At 49.9% G+C, this 26,706-nt stretch overlaps 1 protein-coding gene across 1 annotated transcript; it reads left to right on the top strand.

The window, feature by feature from the left end:
• Positions 1-705: 705 nt before the first annotated feature.
• Positions 706-25,763, top strand: CLSTN3 (calsyntenin 3). The gene is made up of 18 exons (XM_036250792.1): positions 706-1,037; positions 3,610-3,732; positions 4,182-4,377; positions 5,650-5,858; positions 6,089-6,238; positions 6,481-6,666; positions 7,116-7,397; positions 8,201-8,313; positions 10,557-10,719; positions 11,518-11,574; positions 12,228-12,385; positions 12,519-12,667; positions 17,584-17,810; positions 18,111-18,281; positions 19,092-19,237; positions 19,474-19,609; positions 24,363-24,565; positions 24,856-25,763. Exons 1-18 carry the CDS (start codon positions 974-976, stop codon positions 24,994-24,996), a joined length of 2,874 nt encoding a protein of 957 aa, XP_036106685.1. The 5' UTR covers positions 706-973; the 3' UTR covers positions 24,997-25,763.
• The last annotated feature ends 943 nt before the right edge of the window (positions 25,764-26,706 follow it).

Raw genomic sequence — 26,706 nt, forward strand, 5'->3', positions numbered from 1 at the left:
TTATCATGGTTTAAGGTGGGAAATTCGGGGAGAGGGAGGCAGGGAGGGATGAGACTATTACTTAGGGCTTGCAGGTAGTGGGAAAAATTAAACCTGGTGGTGAACTGCCTCGACAGGTGTGTGTGTATGTGCGCGCGCGGCACAAACATCTCACTTTTCCTTCAGTCCCTCCCAGAGCCCGTTCTACCGCCCTGCTGACCACCCCTCGGTTTCCTCAGAGAGACGTGAGGCTGGAAACTGAAACGCTAGGATCTCAGGCTCAGGCTGTGGGTTTTACTTCGCGGTTCCCAAGAGGCACGCAGCAGGGACTTGCTGACGGAAGGGGCTGTGTAAAGAGGTTAATGCAGAGTTGGGGGGTGGGGTGACGCGGTACCGCTCCTCTTCGCCTCTCAGGTCTCCGTTGACGTCTCCCTTCCTCCCCTCCGGGTTTTTAGCTTCTCCATTCTCCCAGTGTCCGTCTTCCCACTCCCTCTACAGCTTTCCAGCTTCTTCCCCAGCCCCCGCAGTTCCCTTGCTCCCGCAAATTGCAATCCGGGGGAAAAAGCCCAACGCATTCGCCCGCCCCGCCCCCCCCCCCTCCGTGGGCTCCCTCCCCCCCGCTGCAGCACCTGGCCCTCCCAGTCAACCAATTGGCCCGTGGCCCCATCAATCTTCGTCTGGCTGTGCTTACGTCATCCTGCAGTAGAGGGGATGGGGTGGGAATGAGAGAGCGAGAGCGAGGACGCCTGGCTGAGAGCGAGCGAACGAGAAGCCACTGCAAGTCCCCCCCTCAATCGCCCAGGTTGGGGTCTGCCCAGCTCTGCTTTATGGACTAGCGTGGGCGGCACGCTCCTCTCTCTGCCCTGCTCCCCTCTGTCTGCCCTCTCCTACTTGGAGGTCCCCTGCATCCCTCCCCCAAGGTGCAATAAGTGGGCTTAAGGCTCCCAGGGGAGAGCAGTCGCCTGGTCCTGCCTGCCCTACACCACACCATACCATGACCCTCCTGCTGCTGCCCCTCTTGCTGGCCTCCCTACTTCCCTTCAGCTCCTGTAACAAAGGTGAGTGAGGTGCGGGGTGGGGGCACTAAAAGAGGGTATCAGGCAAAAGGATGAGGGGTGGAGGTGGGCAGGAGCCATGAGGCTCTCTGGCACATGACAGGTGTCGTTCTTCCCACCATTCCCCTTCCCATCCATTTTCTCAGACCTTCATCTTCTCCTTTCTCTCGCAACCCCTTTGCCACATCCTCCTGTCAGGGCCATCTCTCCCCATATGCTTCTTCTGCTCCCATTTGGTTCCTAATCCCATCCTGGGGTTTCTGTCTCCCCCCCTTTCCCAATTTCTCCCTGTTGGAGATATCTCAGGTCTCAGAAGACTTGCCCTGAGGGGTAACATACATCTTTGGTTGGTTCTCCATTTTCACTGGGGTGTGCCTGCTCTAAGGGTGTGTGGCAGATCCATCTGGTTCATCTCCATCCCATCCTGGGGAGAAACTGTTCCTTGCAGCTCAGCAATTCGGAGCACGTATGTTTTGGCGTGTTCCTCTGCATCTATACCCTTATGCCTGCATGCAGCTGGGCTGTGGGTTACCAGAGCTGCCCTCTCTGGCAGACAGCAGATAAATTCAGCTGGGTGAGGCTGACAGAGGGACCAGGAGGGAGGGAGGAAGGGAGAGGGTGGGGGAAGAGGGCCCAGGTAGGTGAAGAAAGGCAGGAAAGGGCAAATGTGGGTGTGTGGGAGAGCTAAATGAGTGGTGAGAGGAAAAGCTGAGAAGGAAAGGGGAGATGAGGTGTGGGAGAGAGGTAAGAAGGGGTTGGAAAGGGTAGAGGGAGAGGCAAAAGAAGAGAGGAATGAAAGGGAAATCAGAAAGAACTGATGAGAAAAGTGGGAGAGAGTCAAGGAAGGAGAACAGGGAACCTAGGAGTTAGTGAAAGGAGATGGACACAAGGAGAGAGTTGGTGGCCAAGAGGAGAGGAGCAGGGTCAAGGGTGAGCTGTGGAGAGGGTACCCAGTACTGGTCTTGCAGTCTGTCACCCCTCTATCCTCAATCTCCGACCTCAGTCTGGCTTTTTAGCCTCCTGCCACTTCCTGTGCTGCCTTCTGCACACCATCTTGTGGCTTTCTCCTCTGCCACTAGAGAAGGAGGTGATGGTGGTCATCAGCAAGAAAGGAGTAGGCTTTCAGGTACCAGAAGGCTTTTTGGGGGTGGGGTTGGAGGAGAAAATAAAAATCAGGATTTCTTGCTCACTATGACATTCTGGGGATGAGTTTCCTTTGGTGACATCCTTTTGGATGATGTGTTTCTCTGCCCATGGCCCACTGATGGGCCATCACGAATGTGCTTGGGAACCTGGGGTTTGCATGATAGGATTAGATAGATCAGACAGTGGAGGTTGGGGTTGGGAGGTGATGTAGGAAGGGAAGGAAATATGCTGTACCTTCCCCGTAGCCTCCTACCAGGCTAGTGGGAAATTGGTCCTGGCGGGAGGCACAGTAGAGCTAGGCCTGGCAGGAGGTGGGGAGATTGGCTGGTGGTTGAAGGGAAGCAGGATGGAGGAGGCAAAAACTGGGGCCAAATCATGAGTCTGTATAAAAAGTGGGGTTCAGGGAGTGTGGTTGGTGGCCTTGGGGGAGGGGACATAGAACTGTGTTGGTTATGAGTATGTTCTCTTGGCTGTGGGGTGAGAAGCAGGGAGGAGATTAGTCATGTTTCTAGGCCACTTCAATAATCCCTTAGGATGTCGGCTCTGCTGGGTTTAGTTATTTGGCATTGATTCCTCTGCTCTATTCCTGCCCCTCTCTGTCCCCCTCCTTCTGTCCTATATATTTTCTCTCCTCTCTTTTCTCCTCTTCTCTCTAAGCTGGGAGAATGGCTTTAGGTTGGGGCCTGGCTGGGAGAATTGCAGAGTGAAGGGATCAGGATTAAAATGGGGTGGTTGCAGTGGTGGTGGAGAGGATAAATAGGTTCTCAGGAAACTTCTAGATCTACTTTTCCTAATCTCAACTCTGCCCTTAATCTATCCCTTTCCTTTCCCAGGGCCTTCTGATGGCCCACCACTGTTTCCCGAATCCCCAGTCTCCACTCTTCAGCACTTGAAATCCCTGAAGAAAATTCTCTACGCTCTGACCATGTTTCCCAGGGGACATAGGGGACTCCTCTTCGAGGCAGGCTGTTGCCATGAAAATTTTTTTTTTATCCTCACCCGAGAACTTTTTTTTTTTTTTTTTATATTTTGTTCAGATAGAGTGGGAGGGAGAGAGAGAGAGAGAGAGAGAGAGAGAGAAACATCGACGTGAAAGGGACACATCGAGTGGTTGCCACCCACACGACCAAACTGCAACCGAGGTACATGCCCTTAGCGGGAACCGAACCCGGGTCTCTCTGGACCGCAGGCTGATGCTCTAACCGCTGAGCAAAACCGGCCAGGGCAATGAAAACTTTCTATCCTGCCATAGGAGAAGGCTGTGACCTCCTTCAGACCCTCTGACTTCTTTTCCCGCCTGCAGGTGCTTCTGCAGGGTGTGGAAAGGATGATGATACTGGAGTGCGAGTTTGTCTGAGTCGATGAGGGTTGTGTGGGAGTGGAGGGCGAGCTCACAGGTTCTTCCTCTCCTCTCCCTGTGGGGGATCAGCCAACAAGCACAAGCCATGGATTGAGGCGGAATACCAGGGCATCGTCATGGAGAACGACAACACGGTCCTGCTGAACCCACCACTCTTCGCCTTGGACAAGGATGCCCCCCTGCGCTATGCAGGTAATTGGGGTTGGTGGATGTTAAGGTGGGTAGAACAGAGAAAAGTGGTTGGGAGGGCAGAGGGCAGGGGAGGAGAGGGAAGATCCTGGGCGGGAGAGCAATAAGGAAGTAGGGAAGAGGCCTTGGAAACTGGAAGATGAAGTTGGCCCAAGGAGCTGAAAGGGCTGCATTGAAGCTGGTGGTTGAGTAAAGACAACCAGACAGGACATGGGTAGACAAGCCTTAAATGCATCAAGATTTTGCCAGATCTGAGACCTGGTTCCTCTGAGAGGTTACTGTTCAGGAAAGCTTGTGTTGGTATATAACTGATACTTGTTGCTTCCACATGTACGAAAACGGACAGGGGTTGGGAAGAGAGATTGAAGTAGGAACCCGAGGGAGAGAGACAGGCTGAAAGGAGATGCTGGAGGTGGTGCAGGAACCTCATCCTTCCCTACCCCCTTGGCCAGGTGAGATCTGTGGCTTCCGGCTCCATGGATCTGGGGTGCCTTTTGAGGCTGTGATCCTGGACAAGGCAACAGGAGAAGGGCTGATCCGGGCGAAGGAGCCAGTGGACTGTGAGGCCCAGAAGGAGCACACCTTCACCATCCAGGCCTATGACTGTGGCGAGGGCCCCGATGGAGCCAACACCAAGAAGTCCCACAAGTGAGGAAGCCCTGTCCCCTGCCCCCTGCTGCAGGGCCTCCTTCCTCCTTCTAAGCCCCTCTATCCATGCAGTTATTGAATATCTACCTCTCCCCTCTCTGTTTATAGGGTGTAGGGACGGGGACAGAAATATATAGTAGAACTTAGTGGGACCTAATCCTGGCTCTGCCTCTTATGGCCTTGGGCAATTTACTCAGCCTTTCTGGATCTGCTTTTCTTTATCTGTAAAATGGGGATAATGATGACGCCTTCTTTAGGTTGCTGCGAAGGTGAAAGGAGATGGTTTGTGTAAAAAGCATGCACCACAGTGCCTGGCAGATGGTAAAGGGCTCAACATGGGACTTATGATGATGAGGAGAACAAGGAGGAAGGGGAGGTGCACTCTCAGCACACACCCAAATTCCTTCCTACTGCCCTGCCGGTCCATCCGCAGTGTGCAGCACACTCACACCATTGGAACACACCGCACTCTGGGGGAGGGGGAGCAGGAGCTGGCTACAGCATGGAAAAGGCTGAGACCTGGGACTCCTTTGTTCCCAGCTAAATTCTCATTTGAGAATGGGCAAAAATTGGCAGTCAGGATTCCTGGGCCACTAAGAGGCACAAGAGATAAAACACTCTTTGTGACTCAGTTTCCCATTTGGAGACAGGACCTTTGCCTCTGGGCCCTAGGGTGCCTAGATCTTGGCTAGGGCCAGGGCTCAGCACAAAGGGTTAGCCCGAGCTTTGCTTACCCAGTGGGGACCTGAGCAGGGAGGGGCCGCAGCTGACATGCATATTGTACACGTGTTCACAAAAGGCAGCGCTCATGTTTTGTGTACCACTCATGTCAGATGACTTATGGCTTTTGTACAAATGTCACTTCCTTTCCCATGGTGGTTTTTAACTTGGCTTTTACTCTGCATCTTCCTTGATTATCTCATTGGATTTGACTTGTGAAGGACACACAGTCCTGTCTTACCCCTCATTTTGGCAGTCCCAACCTCTAGCATTCTGTTCAGAAGCCATCAAAACCAGTGTTGGTGTCACCTGGGGTGTTCTTACCCCTCACAGCAGATATCTTTAGCGCAGTTCCCTTGAGAGCCCTCTCCCTCAAGGTGCCTGGTGCCCTGGGGAGTGGGGATGGGCATTCCGTCTGCCCCAGACTCAGGGACAGACTGCCTCCCTCCTGCTCTGATTCCCTGTCTGGATTCCTGCCTGTGCCTCTCTTGAGTCTCTAGTATGAGGCTGGCTGACTCATCCTCTCCCCTACTCGTGCTCGGGCACATGCAGGGCGACTGTGCACGTGCGGGTCAATGATGTGAACGAGTTTGCCCCTGTGTTTGTGGAGCGGCTGTACCGAGCTGCAGTGACTGAAGGAAAGCTGTATGACCGAATCCTGAGGGTGGAAGCCATCGATGGGGACTGCTCCCCGCAGTATAGCCAGATCTGCTACTACGAGATCCTTACACCCAATACCCCCTTCCTCATTGACAATGATGGTGAGTCCAGCCCATGTGTGCCCACATCCCTCAGGACACCCCAGAGAATCTCTGCCTTTCAGATTCTCATTCCACACCCTCCTTCCCAGATGTGGAGCCTTTTTCCCCAGATACCTTCTTTCTAGCTTCCTGCTGCCCAATTAGCTCAGGAGTCCCCCCTTGTCTCCTTAAACTTTCTCTAGTCTCCTGATCCTCTCTGTCCTTCCCCACCCTACCCCACCCCACCCCAGGGAACATTGAGAACACAGAGAAGCTGCAGTACAGCGGGGAGAAGCTCTACAAATTTACGGTGACAGCTTACGATTGCGGGAAGAAGCGGGCGGCAGATGATGCCCAGGTGGAGATCCAGGTGAAGCCCACCTGTAAACCCAGCTGGCAAGGTGAGGAGCCTTGCTCTGTGACTCATCTTGTGAATCATCTTTCACCTTAGTCTCTTTTTGTTGCTCTGATAGTCATGAGGGCTAGGCTAGTAGTCAGGGGTGGGATATTTGGGTGCAGGCTTGTAGCTGTCATTTTGTAGGAGCCTGAGACTGTCAGTGGAATGGCAAGAGCAGAATGGACAGATTGGAGGGGCTGCCTTCCTCTTCTGTCTCTCCAATGCCCTCTCCCTCTCGCCATGCAGGCTGGAACAAAAGGATTGAATATGCACCAGGCGCCGGGAGCTTGGCTTTGTTCCCCGGTATCCGCCTGGAGACCTGTGATGAGCCTCTCTGGAATATTCAGGCCACTATTGAGCTGCAGACCAGCCATGTGGCCAAGGGCTGCGACCGAGACAACTACTCAGAGCGGGCACTGCGGAAACTCTGTGGTGGGTGTGCACCCCCGCCCCAGACCTGTCTCTTCCCACCCAGCCTCTACATGACCCTTCTCTGCTTCTTTCTTAAGAATCTGTCTTATACCTTCTTTTGCCCATCCATAGGTGTATATATTCACAGGGGTTATGGCATGTAGTTAGCTCTTGTGGCTCAAAGAGCAAATAAATATGTATTGGCAAAGATGCATAATTGTAGCACAAAATAGTCACCAGATACATTGGGGAACAATGATAGGGAGAGATGAAAAGTTGGGGAATGAGTTAATTGGAGAGGTATTCCTAAAAGAGAGATCCATTCCTCTCTTGTCTTTGAAACGCCAGAGAGGTGGTGAGATGGATTGTGGGAGATTTTTTCTCATCGATCACTGTTTCTCTGCCTGCTTCCCATTTCCTCATCTGCTGCTGCTCAGCTCTGACACTTGTGCCTTCTGGGGCTCCTGCAGGTGCTGCCACTGGGGAGGTGGATCTGTTGCCCATGCCTGGCCCCAATGCCAACTGGACAGCAGGACTCTCAGTGCACTACAGCCAGGACAGCAGCCTTATCTACTGGTTCAACGGCACGCAAGCTGTGCAGGTGCCCCTGGGTGGCACAGCTGGGCTGGGCTCTGGGCCCCAGGACGGCCTCAGTGACCACTTTACCCTGTCCTTCTGGATGAAGCATGGTGTAACTCCCAATAAGGGCAAGAAGGAAGAAGAAACCATCGTGTGTAACACTGTCCAGAATGGTGAGCCTTCCTCAGGGCACTGGTCTGAGGGTGGGGAAACCCGCTTCTTGTCCTGCCTCTATTGCTGTCTGGTCTGCGACTGTGAATGGGTCACTTCCTGCTTCACTTGTAAGATGGCAGCGCCAGGTGTGATTCTCCCTGAAATTCTTTGATTTATTCCCAGCATGACAAGTTGAGATCCTACTGCTCTTAGAGTGCGTGGCACTGCCCACTGCCATTCTCACTTACAGTTGCCCGTCCCCTGCATCCCACCTGTAGACTGCCCCCTGAATCTGCTCCCGTCACAGTCCTTCCACTGCGATGGAGCCGCCTGGGTAGAGGTGTGCTGCATTCTTTCTCCTCCACCTCCAACCCACTTTCCTCTTATGAGGCCTAGTTGGCTCCATCACTAAGTACGCCTTCTCTCTCGACTGTAGTGGTACATCCTTCTGGGGTGTGTGTGTGGGGGGGGGGCTCAGCTTGACCTGCTCTTTCCTTTCTGCCACTTTCTCTTGATTTGAAAACGATTGTCACCAGTGATATTTGTATTAACCAAAGGACCAATAATGATCTGGGAGGGAGCAGGCTGGCTGGTGTCCCCTCTCAGCTAATCATAGTGCCCAAGAAGCTCTAGTTACCACCTGAACTGGCCTCTCTCTCTCTCTCTCTCTCTCTGTCTGTGTTTGGGGGAGAAGACTAGTGAATGCAGGGGTGAGAGAGTGCATGAGAGGATAAAGAGAACCCAACATCTTCCTTCTGGTACTTTGAACCTGTTCTTGCCCTAGGCCCTGTGTTTGACCCCTACCCTTATCCTCTTCCCTCAGAGGATGGCTTCTCTCACTACTCACTGACAGTCCATGGCTGCAGAATTGCCTTCCTCTACTGGCCTCTGCTTGAGAGTGCCCGCCCAGTCAAGTTCCTCTGGAAGCTGGAGCAGGTGAGGCTGGTGCCAGAGAGATGGGTGGATGTAACTTACTTTCAGGGGAGGAGGGTCCTAGGACAGGGGTTGGAATTTTTTGGGCTGTCCTGTGCCTCCTTTTTTATTTTCCACTTTCCATCCTGACCATTATACCCCCAAGTTCTCTTGTTTTCTATTTCCAAGGCTAGTCTTCTGCAGAAAGCACCCCTGGATTAAAAGGAAATAGGAAACAAATTACTACTAACATCAAACCCAACCAACCATCTTTCCCCCTCCCCTTATTTTATTTCACCTGCTTTTGATCTAGAACCTAAACAGTACGTATTCTGACTCTCAAGCACTTAGCATGTTGTAATTGAGAAAATAAGTATTTCTGAGGTACACAGCTTGGGTTTGAGTCCTGCCAGGGGAACTTACTAGCCATGAAAACTTGTCTAATATGTCTAAACTTCAGTTTATTTATCTATTAAATGAGGATGATAAGAATTCTATATTTAAGGTTGTTGTAGGATTAAATGATGTAATAGACTTTTATATAGTCATCCCCGCTTAACAACAGGATATGTTCTGAAAAATGCGTTGTTAGGCAATTTTGTTGTCATGCAAACATCACAGAGTGCACTTACAGAAACCTAGATGGTATAGTCCACTACACACCTAGGCTGTTTGGGACAGCCCCTTGCTCCTAGACTGGGAGCCTGGACAGCATGTTACTGTGCAAAACCACACTTAAACACAAGAGAAAATGATACAATACACACACATGGTAAACACCAGAGGTATGAGGCTGCTGCTGGCATAACAGTTCATACTTTTTTACAGCACACTTTTTTTTTTATAAGTAGAAAGAATACACTCTGAAATAATGTTAAAAACCATAGTGTAGTAAATACATAACCCAGTAACATAGTTGTTTATTATCATTATCAGGTATTATGCACTGTACATAATTGTATGTGCTGTACTGTAAACGACTGGAGGTGCAATGGGTGTGTCTGCACCAGCATCACCACAAATGTGAGTGATGTGTTGCACTATGATGTAATGACAGCTACGATGTCACTAGGTGAATTTTTCAGCTCCATTATAATCTTATGGGACCACCATTGTATATATGGTAGGCTGTTGACCAAAATGTCATAATTCCACACATGACTGTAGACTGAAAAGGACTCTATACATGTTAATTCTCATTGCTATTATCTGTGATTATGAGGGATAAACTAAAACAGATGGAAAAAAAAAGAGAAGTGAAATCCTTTCTTGAGCCAACAGTTGCATTCTCCAAGCTAACCACGTGGACTAGTGGGGAGAATGGGTTTCCATCTCTTTTCTTGCAAGCACTGGTGGAGTGGCTGATTAAGCAAATGGCTGAAAAAGGCAGGAAATGGAAGAGAGAGAAAGGGAAATGAAGGGCCTGGGAAATCCACAAGCTGCATAATTGAGGGCTGTCTATAAAAGCTGCTTTTTGTGGCCCTCTTTTAAAGAGGTAGTCTGCCATTTCCTGCTTCCTGATCTGCCATGCTGCTAATATTGGTAACATTACTCCTTCTGTTTTTCTTTTACTTACTCTTATTTATTTAACAAATATTTATTAAGTGTCAATTAAGTCCCTGTCATTCTGCTAGGTTCTGGGGATATAATGGAGTACAAGATGGAACAAAATCTCTGCCTTCATTAAGCTTACAGTTGAGTTGGAGATGGATTTTTAGAAAGTAAGCAGACATATAAAAATGACAAACTGTGGTAAATGCTCTGAAAGAACAAGTAAGGAACTGAGGTAGAGAATAGGCGAAGGTAAAGTTTGGCGAACTCACCTTATATTGGATGTTCATTTCACTGAGGTGAAATGTAAGCTTAGTCCTACAGGATGAAAGTAGCGGTGAAGAGAGGGTGTTCTAGGCAGAGGGGAAGACAGATGCAAAGGCCATGAAGTAGGAAAGAGCTCAGCATATTCCAATCATAAATTATTTTGGGAAAAATTAATTCACAAAATAGTGTATTATTCCTCTTAGAAATGTTTATGGTTTTAAAGATTTACCTGAGAGTAGAATTTTCGGTGTTAGGTTGATTGCCTGATAGATTTTGCTCAAGAATGTTATTTCTTGAGTTGGGTAGGCAACAATTTCCTAGTAAGCCCTGATGATGGAACTGGGACTATGAGGGGCTGTCCCTTGATTCTCAGGAGAAGGGGCAGTGCCTTGTGTTATTTCCCTGAAGAAGAAGTGACTGAAGGGTTCTTGCCCCTTCCTGCAATCCAGGTCTGTGATGATGAGTGGCACCACTATGCTTTGAACCTCGAGTTCCCCACAGTCACACTCTATGCTGATGGCATCTCCTTTGACCCGGCCCTCATCCATGACAATGGTCTCATCCACCCACCCCGAAGGGAACCTGCTCTCATGATTGGGGCCTGCTGGACTGGTAAGTCCCTGAGCTTCTCTGTGAAGACACAAAAGGTTGGAGCCTCCAGTGGCTTAGGATTGGTGGAGCAAGGGCAGCCTGACTTCATGCATCTCCCTGCAGTTGGGCAGGGTGGTTCAGAAAGATCTCCAGTGGACAGCACGGCCCCTATATCTCCCACCTATTCAGTTGGTCATCACCTCTGACTTGGAAGATTTTCCTTCTCAGGCATCACCAGAATCTTTGTCATTTTAACCATCACAGCGATGATGATTTTCATAGCCTTTTCTGTGGTTGGAGGCCAGTAACCCTTTAGAGAACCATCAGTCTTCCAACTTTAAGCTCTTCTATTTTTTTCCCCCTTCTGGGGGGGGGAGGAGAGTGTGTGTGTTTCTGTGCGTGTCTGTGTATGTGTATCTGTCTGTCTTATCAGAGCCCTTGAGTTTCCTCAGTAACATATTTGGGAGTTTGTCTATACCAGAGGACTGCGAGATTGAGACATAACAAAAAAGAGTTGGAGCCCTGGCTGGGTAGCCCGGTTGGTTAGAGTGTTGTCCTGATATGTCAAGGTTGTGGATTTGATCCCTGGTCAGGGCACATACAAGAAACAACAAATGAATACATAAATAAATGGAACAACAGATTGATCTCTCTTTCTCTCAAATCAATAAACAAAAAATTAAAAAGAAAAAAAGGAGGGTTGGGACTCACCTGAGAGGTTGGTTATAAGTCCTACAAGGTCAGAGCAGGGATGACTTCTTCCTTCTGTCAGTTGTCCATACAACTTTGAGCTCACTGCCATCTTTTCTTTTCCTCCAGAGGAGAAGAACAAGGATAAGGAAAAGGGAGAAGACAACAGTACAGACACCACACAAGGTACTCTGTGTCAGAACTGGAGGCCAGAGTGTTCTCACCTTAACTTCCTGTTCTGCACTCCCTTTTCTGCACCAGATTTACTGGTTCCCATGCCACCAGGCGGGCAGAGCCTCCAAGAACTATAGCAAGGCAGGGTTTCCTTGGTGAGCTAAGGCCTGATGGGTGTCCCTTCCTGCCTACAGAATGAAGTGAAGGAGTTCTCTTGCTGGAGCGCAGGAGGTGGGGGTCAGTCACTCAGCAGGCAGGATCTGGGCATCTGTGAAGCTCACGCACATTCACCCTGATCTCCTTGCATGCCTCTGAGGATGCCCTCTCTTGCAGTCTCCCCCTTTTTCTTGTTGTGTCTCTTTCCCCCCTTGTTCTTGCTTTCCTTCTTCCTTTTCTCCCTGTCCCAGAAGCGTTTCTCATTTCGGTTGCTTCTATTTTTCACCCTTCTTTTCCCCTGGTTTTTTCTCTCTCTGGCTTCTCCAGTCTCCCACTTAGCCTCACTTCTCTCTCCTTCTCACCTCTCCTTTCAGTTTCCACCTTTCTCCTTTTCATTTTCTTTCTCAAGCCTTCTGCTCTTTCTTCCTTTTCCTTTTCTCTCTGTCCCTTTCCTTGTTCTGTTCCTCCGTTTTTCTCACCTCCTGTCCGCCCCTGTGTTCCTGCCCTAGGAGACCCCTTGCAGATCCACCACTACTTTCATGGCTACCTGGCTGGTTTCAGCGTGCGCTCAGGCCGCCTGGAGAGCCGCGAGGTCATCGAGTGCCTCTATGCATGTCGGGAGGGGCTGGACTATAGGGATTTCGAAAGCCTGGGCAAAGGCATGAAGGTATAGCCCCTTCCTTCAGCCCTCCCTTCCAGGCATGCCCTGTCCCACGCCCTTGTCCTTCCTCTCTACCTTTGCTCCCTTTCTCTCTCACCTCTTGGGCCTGCTCTCAGCTGTGTCTGTGTCTGGGGCCCAGGTCCACGTGAACCCCTCGCAGTCCCTGCTCACCCTGGAGGGGGATGATGTGGAGACCTTCAACCATGCCCTGCAGCATGTGGCTTACATGAACACTCTGCGCTTTGCCACGCCTGGCGTCAGGCCCCTGCGCCTCACCACTGCCGTCAAGTGAGTGTGGGGTGGGGCGGGCAAATCACAGAGCAGAGACAGACTGTCAGCCCTTTGGCTCACCTCCCTCACTTAATGGATGGGGAGATTGGGTCCCCAGAGAGGACATTTGACCTGCTCATGTGACCTAGCCTGGACTAGACTGATTTTCCAACAACTGATTCATTACTCTTTCTACTGAGCCACACTTCCAGGATTTGGGGGTTTTAATCTTCTCTGTGCCTCTCTGCTGATATGTAAAGTGGGACAGAGAAGGTACTGGATTGGGAGCTGGGAGAGGTGACATTAATTTTGACTCAATGAACTAATTGCCTCCAAGACACTGGGCAAATAGCTCTAGTTGCTCTACCTATGTTAATCTTGACTCATCAAGCTCTTGCAAGATCAAATTGATTATCTAAGTCTGGGGGCTGGAAACTTCCGGGCAAAATCTGGTCAGCTGCCTGTTTTGTAAATAAAGTTTTATTAGAACACAGACCTGCCCATTCATTTGCAGATTGTTTATGGCTGCTTTTCCACTGTGATAGCAGGCTGAGTAGTTGGTACAGAGATCGTGTGACCAAAATGCTGAAAATATTTTCTGTCTGGCCCTTCACAGAAAATGTTTGCTGACCTTTGAATTCTAAGTAAATTATTTTGGATTCTTATTCTTATTTTTGTTGTTAATCTTCACCCAAGGATATTTTCCCATTGGTTTTTAAATAGAGTAGAAGGGAGGGAGGGGGAAACATCCATGTGAGAGAGCCACATGACTGGTTGCCTTCTTCATGACCCCAGTGAGCCAGGGATGGAACCTGCAACCCAGGTACATGCCCTTGACTGGATAGCGAACCTGCCAGCCTTTGGTCCGTGGGCCAACACTCTAACCACTGAGCCAAAGCAGCCAGGGTTATTTTGAATTCTTTAAAAGAAAATTACTTCAAGGTTTAAGTATATTTGGTTTTTAAAAATACAGATTACTTGAGAAGTAATGAAAACATAATAGTTACGGACACAGAGTCTATTACTAGCTTTTTTGCATTGAGCAAATACTATAAAGCAGGTATAACAATAGAATCTAACTCATGGAATTGTTATGATAACAAAATGATATTATCCAGATTAAACATCTGGCAGAGTGCCTATTCTGCAAATACTGGCTCTTATAAAGGAATTTTCACCCCTCATTATGGTTTATGGGGCACTTTTTAGGAGATACTGCCATCTAGTGGGTAGATTGCATAATGTAGGAGTCAGGATTATGAGTAAGCATTTTCTTTACTCTGCCTCAGTTTCTCCATACGCTGTATAAAGATTAAATACCTGACTTGTCCCTACCCTGAGAGGAGTGGGTTTGGAGAAGAGAGCACTCTGAGCCCTAGACAGTGACTGGGTGTAATTACCAGGCCTCATAATTAGAGTAGTGGAAAGTGGGGGCAGAGGCTTTTGGGAATCTGGCTGCTGGTCTGTGGTGTGGTCACAGTGTGGCACTGAGGGCCACAGGTAAATGAAATCATGTGGGCGTAGGTCAGAGATGAGGATGTGTCCTACCACGTTCTAGTCACAACTCTAGTTGTTAGAGGGTTGTTACCCAGCTGTGAAAGGCTTAACCCCCCTCAGTCGACCAAGGGCTAAGTCCGAAGGGAGGCCTCTGTCTTTTAGCTTAGTGGGGAGCTCTGCAAGGGTCCTCCCACAGGGGGAGGAGTTGGCATCCTCTTTGTTGATGGACTTATCTGAATCCCTTCTATCTCCCTTATGCCCAGAGAACAGCCTTATACAAGGGCTGGGAACTGACTTGTCCTTCAGTATAGGAAAGGGGCCTTACTTTCTTTCTGAGGTTAAGAAAGAGAGAATTCTCATTTTTCCATTTCTAGGATTTCCATGTGGTTGGTTACTGATACCCTAATACTTCCTTGAGATTGTGGAAGAAAATATAGAGGTTGTGTATGTGCATGTGAGAGTGAGTGAAACAGGGAGAGACAGATACCTACCAATGCCTTCTTTTCTCTGATGCATATCCTTGCCCTCATCCATGTGGCTTCCCTAACTTGGTCTCTGTCCTTTTATTTATTTATTATTATTTTTCTTTATTGATTTTCAAGAAAGAGTAAGGGAGAAGGAGAGAGAGATAGAAGCATCAATGAGAGAGAACATCAATTGGTCACCTCCTGCAGGCCCTCTGCTGGTGGTTTAGCCCACAACCTGGGCATGTGCCCTGACCTGGAATCAAACTGGCGACCTCTTGGTGCATGGGTCGATGCTCAACCACTGAGCCACACCGGTCGGATGGTCTCTGTCCATTTCAAGCCAGGTTTATGCAACTGTTCAGTCAATACCTACTTGTGGCATTAAGCAGTAATTCTAGAACAGATGCTACCCCATCTTTTTCTCTAGCGTTATCCTTTTTCCATAGCTCTTACATTTCTATCAGCTTGCTCTAACCTCTACCTAGAAGTTCTTTCAGCACCTCAAAAAAAAAAAAGAGCTAAAGCTGAAATAATGAACTTCAAAGCCCGGACTAACCTCTCTACCTGAATTCTCTATTTCTGTAATGGTGTCTCTGTTCTTGCAATCATCCAGACTTGAACCTTCTGAGTCATTTTGGATGCCTCCCTGTCTTTTTCTTCTGTGCCCTATCAATTGCCAGGTCACCTTTGTGCTGGCTGTCTGGAAACTGTCTCTTCTCTTTCTATGTCTGCTGTTGCCACTCCAGCTCAAGCGCTTATCTCCTCTCACCTGGCCTGCTGCAGTAGCTTCCTAACTAGTTGACCCATCTCTAGCATTCTAACTTCATTATTATTATTATTGTTATTATTATTATTGTTATTTTTATCCTCACCCGAGGACACTCCATTTTTTTTTTTTTTTTGTTCAGAGTGGGAGGGAGAGAGAGAGGAACATCGACATGAAAGGGACACATCGAGTGGTTGCCACCCACATGACCCAACTAGGGCCGGGGACAAACTGCAACCGAGGTACGTGCCCTTAACGGTAACTGAACCTGGGTCTCTCTGGACCACAGGCCGACGTCTTAACCGCTGAGCCAAACCGGCCAGGGCTAGCATTCTAACTTCAATTCATTCTCTGCCCTGAGGCTAGTTTACTGATCTTAAATCAGAATTTTCTTCACATGTCACTGATGAAGAAGACATCAATGGCTTTGTTTCGCCCCCTGCACCAAAATTGCACTCAGAACTCTCCACTATCTGGCCCTGGCCTTTCCTGTCTTATGTTTCTCTACCCCCCTGAATAAACTCCTCACCATCTGTGAAGTGAAGTCCTCCTTTCTTGAAAGGTTAGCTCATTGCTACATTTCTTGATTGTTCTACCCTCCCTTGCCAAATGCCCTGTTCCCATCACAGCCAGGAATAATCTCTCCCTCTTTGAATTCTCATGGGTTTTTTTTTGTTCCTCTCACATGATGGTGACCATGCTGGCCTTTGTTTTAAGGTTTGTGCCCTGGCCAGTTTGGCTCAGCGGTGGAACGTTGGCCCGCAAACCAATGAGTCACAGGTTGCAGTTCCTATGGAAAAATATCCTTGGTGAGGATTTAAAAAAAAAAGATTCTCTGTGTTGAGGTTTGTGTTCCATATCTAATCTCTCAACCAGATCAGTGGTGCCTTTGGGTTGGGGCCAGCCTCATGTTCCCCTTTGTGTCTCTTTGGATTGCTATCTTTTGGAATCTGTGCTCCCAGGGTCCGCTAGGGCTGTTTCCCAATAGGCTTTGATCTGGGCCCCTCTGTATGACCATGCAGATTGTCTTAGGCCCCACTCCTATGGCATAGGAGCTCAGTAAGCCGTGGGCATTGGTCACTTAAGGGGGTTTGAGCTTACTGTGTCTGCGGAGGCTACCCTTCTCTCTTTCAGCTGCAGCATCCAGCTGGACATGCTCAGGTACACTCATAATGGTTCTCAGAAAAATCAGGTCAGTTAGCACAAGCATGTGGATCATAGGCCCTGCCTGTGAACTAGCAACTTCTCATGAAGACTGCTTGTTCAAGGAGATACTTCTTTATAAATAAACTTGGTTGGTGCAAACCCAAATGGTGGCTGTGGTGTAGTGGAAAGATTGTGGACTTGGAATGAGAAGAATGATTTAAGCCTTGACTAGGACATGTATTTCTGATGTGGCCAAGATGCTTGACCTAAAAGCTTTTCTTTCTTGTCTCTATTCTACAGCATTGAAATACAGTTAAATGAAGTACTATGTGTAAAATGCTTCATAAACCAGCAAGTGCTGTGAGAATTATTATAGATGAACATAGGATGGGGCTACAGTGGATCTTGGGAGCATGTTCCTGAGCTGTTGTGCTGTTGGTTGGTTCAGCCTGGCTGAGTTTTCTAGGGAGAGTTTGTGTCAGCACAAGATCAGTGAGGCCTCATGGGAAGGTGGATGCAGGTCCCAGATAGTCAAATTAGTTTACCTACCAAAATGTGTTACTCTGATATTAAAAGAGAGTAAACAGAAGACTCATCAAAAGGAGGACATCTTTTGATAGGCCCCTGCCCCCTTTTATGGTTGCATATTTTGGGGCATATATCTACCAGATAATGTACTAAATATACTTTTAAAAAAAAGCCTCCTGGAAAAAGAACTGTGTATATATGTATGTACATTTTTGTAAGCTCAGCTTGTAAAATACAGTGTTGGGCTAGGACATTGATGATGTGGTCACCCCTTAGGTTAGGGTTGCCTGACCTTCTGCCCCTGATCTTTCCTGTAGTGGCATCCTCCTGGGAGACGGTATCTCCCCAGTCAGCTCTGCTACTGGGGGGGTGGTGGTGCAGATACACTATCCCCCTTTGCTCCCCTCACCCTCCCTACATGGGGCACTCTATGTAGAGGTGGAGGGAGGCCCAGAGGGATGAAACAGAATATAAATTATAAGGGAGGGAGCTTTGGGGTCACAGGCTGACTCTCCCCATTTCTCATATAGGTGCTTCAGTGAAGAATCTTGTGTCTCCATCCCCGAAGTGGAGGGCTATGTGGTGGTCCTCCAGCCTGATGCCCCCCAGATCCTGTTGAGTGGCACTGCTCATTTTGCCCGCCCAGCTGTGGACTTCGAGGGATCCGAGGGGGTCGCTTTGTTCCCAGATCTTCAAATCACTTGCTCCATTTCTCACCAGGTGGAGGCCAAAAAGGATGAGAGTTGGCAGGGCACCGGTAAGAATGACCCCAGGGAGTGATGTCATCCAGAGAAGGGTCCCTATCTAGGATCAGAGTAAGGGAGAAAATCTGGAGCTGGATGTGACAGCAACGTCATCCTGTGTTTGCTTGATCAGAACCACTTACCATTAGGAAGAAGAGCCAGTAGGAGGCTCACGGGTGCACGGAAATTTTGGGGTAATGGCGTTCCTGAAAATGATGCTGACTGCTCTCAGGGAATGACCCTGGAAGGGGAGGAAGAGTTACCAGAAGGAGGGCCTTCAGCTCTGACCCAGATCCTGACTCTCTCCAATCCAGTGACAGACACACGCATGTCGGATGAGATCGTGCACAACCTGGACGGCTGTGAGATTTCTCTGGTGGGGGATGACCTCGACCCTGAGCGGGAAAGCCTGCTCTTAGACATGGCATCCTTGCAGCAGCGAGGGCTGGAGCTCACCAACACATCCGCCTACCTCACCATTGCCGGTCAGTGGGGCCTCAGAGCCCGTCCTCTTTTTCTGTGTGTGCTCCTCCCCATGATCAAGTACTGGGAAATCCAGAGGGTTCCCCGTCCAGGCCCAGGGATGTGGCCAAGTGACATTTTGCACCTTCCCAGCCTGGAAGATCTTTTGGCTTCTAGATCGCCCCTAGAGGAGATGTGCCGGGGTTAGGCTCCGAATGGTCCTCTCTCCCTGCTTCTCTCCACAGCCTGGTGCACATCCACTCCTCTGGCTGAGCCTTCTCTGACTAGCTTCCTAATCCTCTGGCTGTTTGATACCAGCCGTCCTGTCCGTCTTCCGTCTTACTAATCTTATGTATACAGCATAGCTTTCAGTTAAGAGGTCATCTAACTAGTTAGTGGTAATGATTTGGGAACTTCCATAGGAAGTCTGCTGTTCTCTGAAGGATCCTCCATAAAGAAGGATGGGAGCTGATGGGCATAACCAGTTCCCTCCTATTTCCATTTCCTTTCAGAGCCTCCCTGATGATTTCCGTATTTCCTCCTCTCCCTCCTTCTCTCTTGTTTGCCACCTCCCTACTATGTTGCAGTGTTCTGATTTCCTTCTTTCCATCCCTACTCAGAAGCTACAAAGCTATTAGAGAGGAAACACAGCCTGCCCCAGTCAATTAGAGCCAGGTGAAGGGTGGAAGAGACCATCTCTTCCTCTGAGAGCTTGGGTGCCACCCCTGTTGAAGGGTGGGGCTAACCAACTGTAGGCTGGTGGGAGTCAGAGAGAGAGTCCACCCTGGGCCTCTCTGCTGGCTCCTGCACTGAGCTGCTTCCTCGGCCCCCAGGGGTGGAGAGCATCACTGTGTATGAAGAGATCCTGAGGCAGGCTCGTTACAGGCTGCGGCACGGAGCTGCCCTCTATGCCAGGAAATTCCGGCTTTCCTGCTCAGAAATGAATGGTCGTTACTCCAGCAATGAATTCATCGTGGAGGTACCCAGAGAATTTCTTTCCTTCCACAGCTACCCCCTGCTGGGGAGGAGCCAGGGCAGAGTGGACTGAAACAGATGGGTGGTGGGAATGGAAATCACAGGAGGGAGGACTCCTGGGCCCGGTGCTGCTGGTGCGTGGGGGAGCAGCAGCTGTGGGGCAGTGGTAAAGAGGCGGCTTTAGAGAGGTGGAGCTGGGCCTGGAGAGGAGCACTTGCCCACTGAGCCCTCCCTCCCCAGGTCAATGTTTTGCACAGCATGAACCGGGTTGCCCACCCTAGCCACGTGCTCAGCTCCCAGCAGTTCCTGCACCGTGGTCACCAGCCACCTCCTGAGATGGCTGGACACAGCTTGGCCAGCTCCCATCGAAACTCCAGTACGTAAGGCCGTGCAGGGTGGGTGGGTGGCAGGGGACTGGGCTGGGCACAGGCATCGTCCCCCTCCATCCCTGGGAGGGGAGGACAGGGTGGAACAGTGGGTTCTCTTCTCTTGTGGTACTTGAACGCTGTATTCCAGTGCCTTTTCCCCCGGATCATCGACTTTTCCTTGTGAAGAACGTGAGCCTTGTGGCATTGCAGGGGCACTCATGCTTGGAGTCACAGAGTCAGTGTGGGTTTAGGCAAGCCTTTGTTGTCCTCCCACAACATTATCGAATTAGCCCTGGACCTAGGGATCCTTGGTAGTGAAGTTATCAAGTATTATTAAATACCTATTATATATTAGCACTATCCTAAAGTACTATTAGGAATATAAAAGAATTATAGGATAGATACAGTCCCTGTCCTCAAGGGGAAAGTTGGCTTTATTGCACATGTAATTATGTGCCATTTACAAAGTCATAAGTCTATTTCTAAAACAAAATATGCCAATATCCAGATGGAGTGCTGCCATTCAAAGCAATCCCACTCCCTGGCCACCATGGTCCTTCACCAGGGATGCACCTGTTTAATTCCCAATTTAAGAGTTGCTAAATTGTAGAAAAAACTAGAAACTACAAGTATAAAGAAGAAAACTTAGCCATAATTCTATCATAGAGGGGAAACCATTTTTATTTTTTCTTTTAAATATGTTTTTATTGATTTTTCAGAGAGGAAGGGAGAGAGCGACAGAAACATTGGTGTGAGAGAGAAACATCGATTGGCTGCCTCCTGCACAGCCCGCACTGGGGATCGAGCCCACAGCCCAGGCATGTGCCCTGACCAGGAATTGAACTGGGTCCTCTCAGTCCATGGGACGATGCTCAATCCACTGAGCCATACTGGCCGGGAACCATTTTTGTTTGTATTTTATTATTATTTTTTAAACAGTGTTTATTTTGTTTTATTTGTTTTCTTTTGATGTTGTTGTTAATCCTCACCCGAGGATATTTTTCCATTAGAGAGAGGAGTGGAAGGGAGGGAGGGAGAAAGGGTGAGAAAAGCATTAATGTGAGAGAGACACATCGATTGGTTGCATCCTGCACGACCCCAGCTGGTGCTGGGGATTCAACCTGAAACCCAGGTACATGCCCTTGACTGGAATTAAACCTGAGACCCTTCGGTCCACAAGCCAATGCTCTAACCGCTGAGCCAAACCAGCCAGGGAGAGTGGAAACCATTTTTTTTTAAATCCTTACCCAAGGATATTTTTTTTCTATTTATCTTCAGATAGAGTAGGAGGGGGAGAGAGAGAGAGAGAGTAAGAGAGAGAGAAACATTGATGTGAGAGAGACACATCCACTGGTTGCCTCCTGTACAACCCCAGGGCCAGGGACGAACTGCAGCCGAGGTACATGCCCTTGACCATAATCGAACCCATGGCTCTTTGGTCTGCAGGCTGATGCTCTAACCACTGAGCCAAATCGGCCAGGGCAGTAAACCATTTTTAATATTATGGTATATTATGTGCCAGTTTTTTCCTATACTTTTTTAAAAAAAAATAAAGTTGGGATCCAATTATTTTGTCATATGAGATATATGCCAAATATTATAAAATAAATCTTCCATATTATTAAAAACCACAAAATGATTCTGATGTTGCTAAAAGTGATTTTGGGAATTCCTTTTCAGATTGCTCTCTAAGCCTATTTATGAGATGTATTTATTTTATTTTATGTGTTTAGGACACACCTTGCGTTGGGCCCGGCTCAGCATTGCCCAGCTCCGGCATCCGCGTTTGTCAGAGTTGGCACTGGATGTCGTTTTACGTTTTAAAACATTAAGCCACACTCAAAGGGCACAGAGTTGTCACTTTTGAAAAAAAGTCAAAGGGTGTATCACAGGCTCTGAAGGCAATTCCCTAAGAAGTTCCAAGAGTGCTTTCTTGGAAGAGGTACATGGTCAACGACCACTACCCTGAAAGCACAGCACTTACTTCAGTCATGCGATATAAGAATAGTGAACACATCACTGTGTGCCAGGCACCATGCTCCTGGGCTTTTACACATATTAACTCATTTAATCATTACAAACAACAGATGAAATAGGAACTAGACTTATCCCCTTTAAAGGCAGGAAAATGGAAGCCCAGAGAGGTTAAGTAATTTATCTAAGATCATACAGCTAGAAAGTGATAGAGCCAGGATTCAAATCCAGGCAGCAATTCCAGAGCCTGTGCTCTAACCATTGCCCTTCATACCCTCGCCATTTATGTTTGATGCTTTGAAAAAACATGCCCTGGCCGGTTTTGCTCAGTGGTTAGAGCGTCGGCCCATGGACCAAAGAGGGCGGGTTTGATTCTGGTTAAGGGCACGTACCTTGGTTGCGGTTCGGTCCCTGGCCCTGATTGGGGTTGTGCAGGAGGCAACAATTGATGTGTCTCTTTCACATTGATGTTTCTCTCTCTCTCTCTTTCTCCTTCCCTCCCTCTCTCTCTTCCACTCTATCTAAAGATAAGTGGAAAAATATCCTTGGCTGAAGATTAAAAAAAGAAAAAAAGAAATGTTGATTGTAGTTTTTAAACTCTTGATTTTTGACTGTAGCTAATTTAAAAATCCTCCCATCTCCCTGGCCTCCTGGCTCATTTTAAACTAATTAACTGTGCTCATTGGCCTACAGTAGAGAGTCTGCATTTTGTCTTTTCTGCGGCCATTTCTTGGTTCTGGCAGTGAGCTTGTGATTCCTTTCACCGGGCCAGGGGCTCAGAGGAACAAAGGCATTTGATTAGGGCACAAACCAGAAGGTTTGGCTTGTCATCACTGTGCCTAGCATGAGTTAACCTGCTGTGGCCTTCACTCTGAGGGGAGGTCTCCACTCCTTCTAGAGCCTGGGCTTAGCTACAGGGACATTCTGCTGGTGGGGTCACCACCCCCCTTCTTGCTCACTGATGTGGAGACTTGGGAGGGACTATTTCCTGCACATGGGCAGAAAGGTCATCTCTCTCTCCTTTTTCCCTTCTCCCCAATCCCAGGCAGTTGAGAAATGCTGATCCAGCCAGTCCCGTCTCTGCCCTGGAGTCAGTGCTGAGGGAACCTGTCTGCCCTGCTGGGCAGTCAGCTCTAGCTGGAGAGTGGCCCCAAGTGGGCTCTGGGTCAGGTCGGGACTGGGACCAACTTGGCAGAGAGCCATCAAGTGGCCTCAGGGAGTGTGGAGGTGTGAGGCTAGTGTGCTTGCTCAGGCCGGGCACTCTCCACACACCTGGTTGGCACTGTGTGTGGTGGCAGCGTGTGTGCTGCTGGCAGCAGGTGCGTGGGGCTCTCCTGCTGTGCTTCTCTGCGCTTGGCTCTGTTTCTTAGAGGCTGTGGATAAATTCAAGTCTGGGAGGTATATCTGTTGCTTGGAACATAATTTGTGTGTGTGACGCGTGCATGTGATAGTCCCTCATTAACAGGACTGCCCAGAGTCTGGGCCTCGTGGAGCCTCTGTGGTCGGGTTGGCTGCTGTGAGCAAAAACGGGGCAGGGGCGTGCGCCATGTGGAGTGCAGTGACCCAGCTGCCTGGGAGGGTGCTGAGCCTGGGTGTGAGTGTGTGGGATCTCTACCTCCGACTCCTGTCCCTGGGGCTGTGGGCTCTCCTGCTTCTCCCAGGGCTGTTTGTGTGTGTGCAGAAGGGGGGCAGGGCCATGCTCATGGCTGCTCGCTCCATGGCCCTCGCAGTCCATGGCTGTGCTGTTTACATCTTCCTTCAGGGGGTTGCCTGGTCTGCCCAGCTGGCAGGGAGCTGGGTGACTCTGCACCTATGGCTCTTCTCTGCTTTCCTGGAGACCCTCAGGCATATCCCATCGATCCTGCTGTGTGAGCAGGCTGCCAGGTGGCTGGTAGGGGCAGCTGTGTGGGCCAGCAGAGGCCTGGCTCTGGTTAAGGTTGTGGGGACCTTTGTCCAGCTGTGTGCTTACACGTTCTTCCTGAGTGTGTTCCTGGGGGTGCACATCTGCTTTTCTGCCTTCAGCTCTAGGGTTCGTGTGAGAGTCCCCAAGCCCTTCAGTGTCTCACTGCCCTTCGCAGTTCATGACCCCCTGAGCCTGGGCCTCAAAGTAAGGCCGCAGGACCAGAGGCATGATAGGGCCAAAGGGAAAGGGGGTGTACCTCGGGGGGAGGTTTGGAAGGAGCAGAAGCCCCGAATGTCCAGGAGCCCTGAGCCCATAAGGAGAAGGGAGGTGGCACCAAGTAGGAGTGAGCTCAGTCTAGGTGGGTAAGTGAAGGGGCTGCTCCTTGCCCCTTAGACCTGTCCCCAGCCTTGGACATTCTCTCCTTCCACACCATTAAGCCCATGTGACTGTCCCTCTCTTTTCCCCACTGGGCACTGAGCACTTCATTCCTAGGCCAAGTGGTGTCCCAGGAGGATGACCTTGGCAGGTTCCAAGCCTTGCCCTTTGCCCACTGAGAATAGGGCTGCTCCTGACAGCACTGGGCTGGGATCCCTTTCTTTCCCTGCCCTTCCCCCCACTTTTACAACCCTTCTTCCCTCTGTCTCTCTGTCCCTTAGCCCTAGTGACAGCCACTCTACTGACTGCTTCTCTCCTAGTCACTGGTACTTCCCAGGTCTATTTTTTCTCCAGTTTCTACAGGGTAGTCTCCTCTTATGGGCAATCATGGATCCTATCTTCTCTTACTCAGAGAAGCCCTATGCACAGGGCTCCCCTTCCTGCTCCCTGTGCTGAGTCCCCTCAGGTGAGCCTGGCCGCCATCTCCTCACCGCATGCTCTCCCTACAGTGGTCCCCAGCGCAGCGACTCTCATCATTGTGGTGTGTGTGGGCTTCCTGGTGCTCATGGTCATCCTGGGCCTGGTGAGAATCCACTCCCTTCACCGCCGCATCTCAGGGGCTGGTGGGCCCCCAGGGGCCTCCAGTGACCCTAAGGACCCTGATCTCTTCTGGGATGACTCCGCGCTCACCATTATCGTGAACCCCATGGAGGTGAGTGGCCCTGGGGAGTGAGAGGCCTAAAGAGTCGAGGTTCAGCTGGAGCATACACAGAGAAGACCCCTAAGGAACGACCAGGCCCTGGAAAAAAGCTCTGGGCAGAGCCCCTGAGCAGAGAGGAGAAAGGTTTGGCCAGGGGTGGGGTGGGAATGTGTGTGTGTGTGTGTGTGTGTGTGTGTGTGTGTGTGTGTGGTAAGGAGACTGAGGGAGTGTGGCCCTAAAGGAGAGGCTGTGGGGTGTGTAAGACCACTGAACCCTGCTCTCTCCACTCCTGCCTTCTCTAGTCCTACCAAAGCCGGCAAGCCAGTGTGGCGGGGGCTGCCGGTGGCCAGCAGGAGGATGAGGATAGCAGTGACTCAGAAGCAGCTGACTCACCCAGCAGCGATGAAAGACGCATCATTGAGACTCCCCCACACCGCTACTAAGGCGTACACACCTCCCCAAACAGAGAGAGAGAGAGAGAATTCTGCCCTGGTGAGACAGACACTCCCAGAAAAGAGAAAAGGACACTCTGAGAGAAGAGAGACCAAGACGGAGAGAGCTTGAGTCATCCTTTAATCTCAAAATCCCAGTGGGCCCCACTGGAGTCTACTCTCCCCATTCCCCAGCCACCTCGCTCCCATGCCTCTGTGCTCCTCCCCCCGCCCTTGTGGAAGACTCTGGCTGCCTTTTCTGCCCCCAGAGCAGCCTTTCCCTAGCTCACCCATGTCTCTATCTCTCCCCCACTAGCCATGCTCTGCATTGGGAGGGTTGTCAGTAGCAATGACGGGGGCCAGGGGTGGGATTGAAGGAACCCTCTACTCTGCCCTTCCCTACTCTCCTATCCGTGAGGCCTTCCTCCCCCCAGCTTCTTCCATGGGGCCTTCCTGCTCCTCTTATGATCCCCCATCTCTCTGTCCATTTCACTTGGGACCCCTGCCTCTTCAGTGTGCCCACTTCCCTTCCTTTGTCGTCCTCTTTCCCCTACTGTCCTTGCCTGAGGCTCTATAGCCCCTGCCCCTTCCTACCTGACCCGGTCATGGCTAGGTTGTGGGGGTGGGAGTGGGAATAGGGGCCCTGATGTATTATATATAATGTATATTTTTTCATGTTGTTGTGAGCACAGCCCCTGTGTCCATGTGCAGCTCACAGCCTTGTGTGTGCGTGTGGCATCGTCATGTCCTGGGGTGGGTGTGGTGAGGGAGGGGACACACTGGAGGGTTTTCAAATAAAACAACCAGAAAAAAGCTCCATGAGCTGTCTTCTGCTTGCCTGATCCCGTGTGGGTACTGTGTGGGAGGCTGGCCCTTGGCTCTTGGCCCATTTGAGTCTCTGAGCTGGGCTGAAGTTAGGGGGGCAGGACTGCTTGTCTTGGGTGCCATCACCAGGATGTCAGGCCACTGGGAGGTAAGTCAGGGTCACTGACTTAGCTCCCACTGACTTCTTCTCTCAGCACTCCCTGGGAGAATATATGTAATTCAGGGGATGCTGCAAGATGCCTCTGCTTTGTGGGGTCACTGTCAGTCCCTACCCGTCTCTTGGAATATTCATCTGGAGCACATAGGCTCCTAGCCCAGGAGGTGAGGGCAGGCAGCCCTGCTATTTGTCACAAGACAGAATGGGCTCTGAGACATGTTCCCTGGTAGTAAGGAGCAGTAACCAGATGAGGTTGTTTCAGAAGAGGGACCTGTAGTGGGAACATCCTTCCTGTGCTGTCCTGCCCCAGGAAATACCAGGGGTCCAAGTCTTAATTCCTTTCTGTAGGATGAGGAGTTTTGAACATCATCAATGGGATGGAGGTGGAGTTCACTGGCCCATCCCATGTCCCACCCAGCACCCAGTCCTTCTGCTGGGTGCCCCATCTTTACCTATGGCTTCAACTACCTGCTGTGTGTGGATGCTTCCACATATATTTCTCCCACCCAGACCTTTTTCCTGACCCTTATTTACAACTACCTATGGGTATGTCTACTCAGGCATCGTGTGCCTCGGACTCCACCTCAGCCCACATTCTGCTCTATTCTTGTTTACTTCTCCTTATCGCCTTCCACCCTGTTACCTAAGCCAGAAACGTGGGTGTCAGTCTAGATTTCTCTCTCTCCCTTCACCTATGTCCAAATGGTGATGAAATCCTGTCATTTTAAAATCTCCCCATG

This window comes from Molossus molossus, unplaced genomic scaffold (genome assembly GCF_014108415.1).
Source record: "Molossus molossus isolate mMolMol1 unplaced genomic scaffold, mMolMol1.p scaffold_m16_p_10, whole genome shotgun sequence".
Taxonomy (NCBI): Eukaryota; Metazoa; Chordata; class Mammalia; order Chiroptera; family Molossidae; genus Molossus; species Molossus molossus.

What these genes read in the sequence shown, in the direction of transcription:
- CLSTN3 (XM_036250792.1), top strand. Translation starts at nt 974, where the DNA reads ATGACCCTCCTGCTGCTGCCCCTCTTGCTGGCCTCCCTACTTCCCTTC. An exon ending in TGAGAGTTGGCAGGGCACCG is followed by an intron (nt 17,811 to 18,110) that starts GTAAGAATGACC and finishes TCTCCAATCCAG; the next exon opens with TGACAGACACACGCATGTCG. An exon ending in TTATCGTGAACCCCATGGAG is followed by an intron (nt 24,566 to 24,855) that starts GTGAGTGGCCCT and finishes TGCCTTCTCTAG; the next exon opens with TCCTACCAAAGCCGGCAAGC.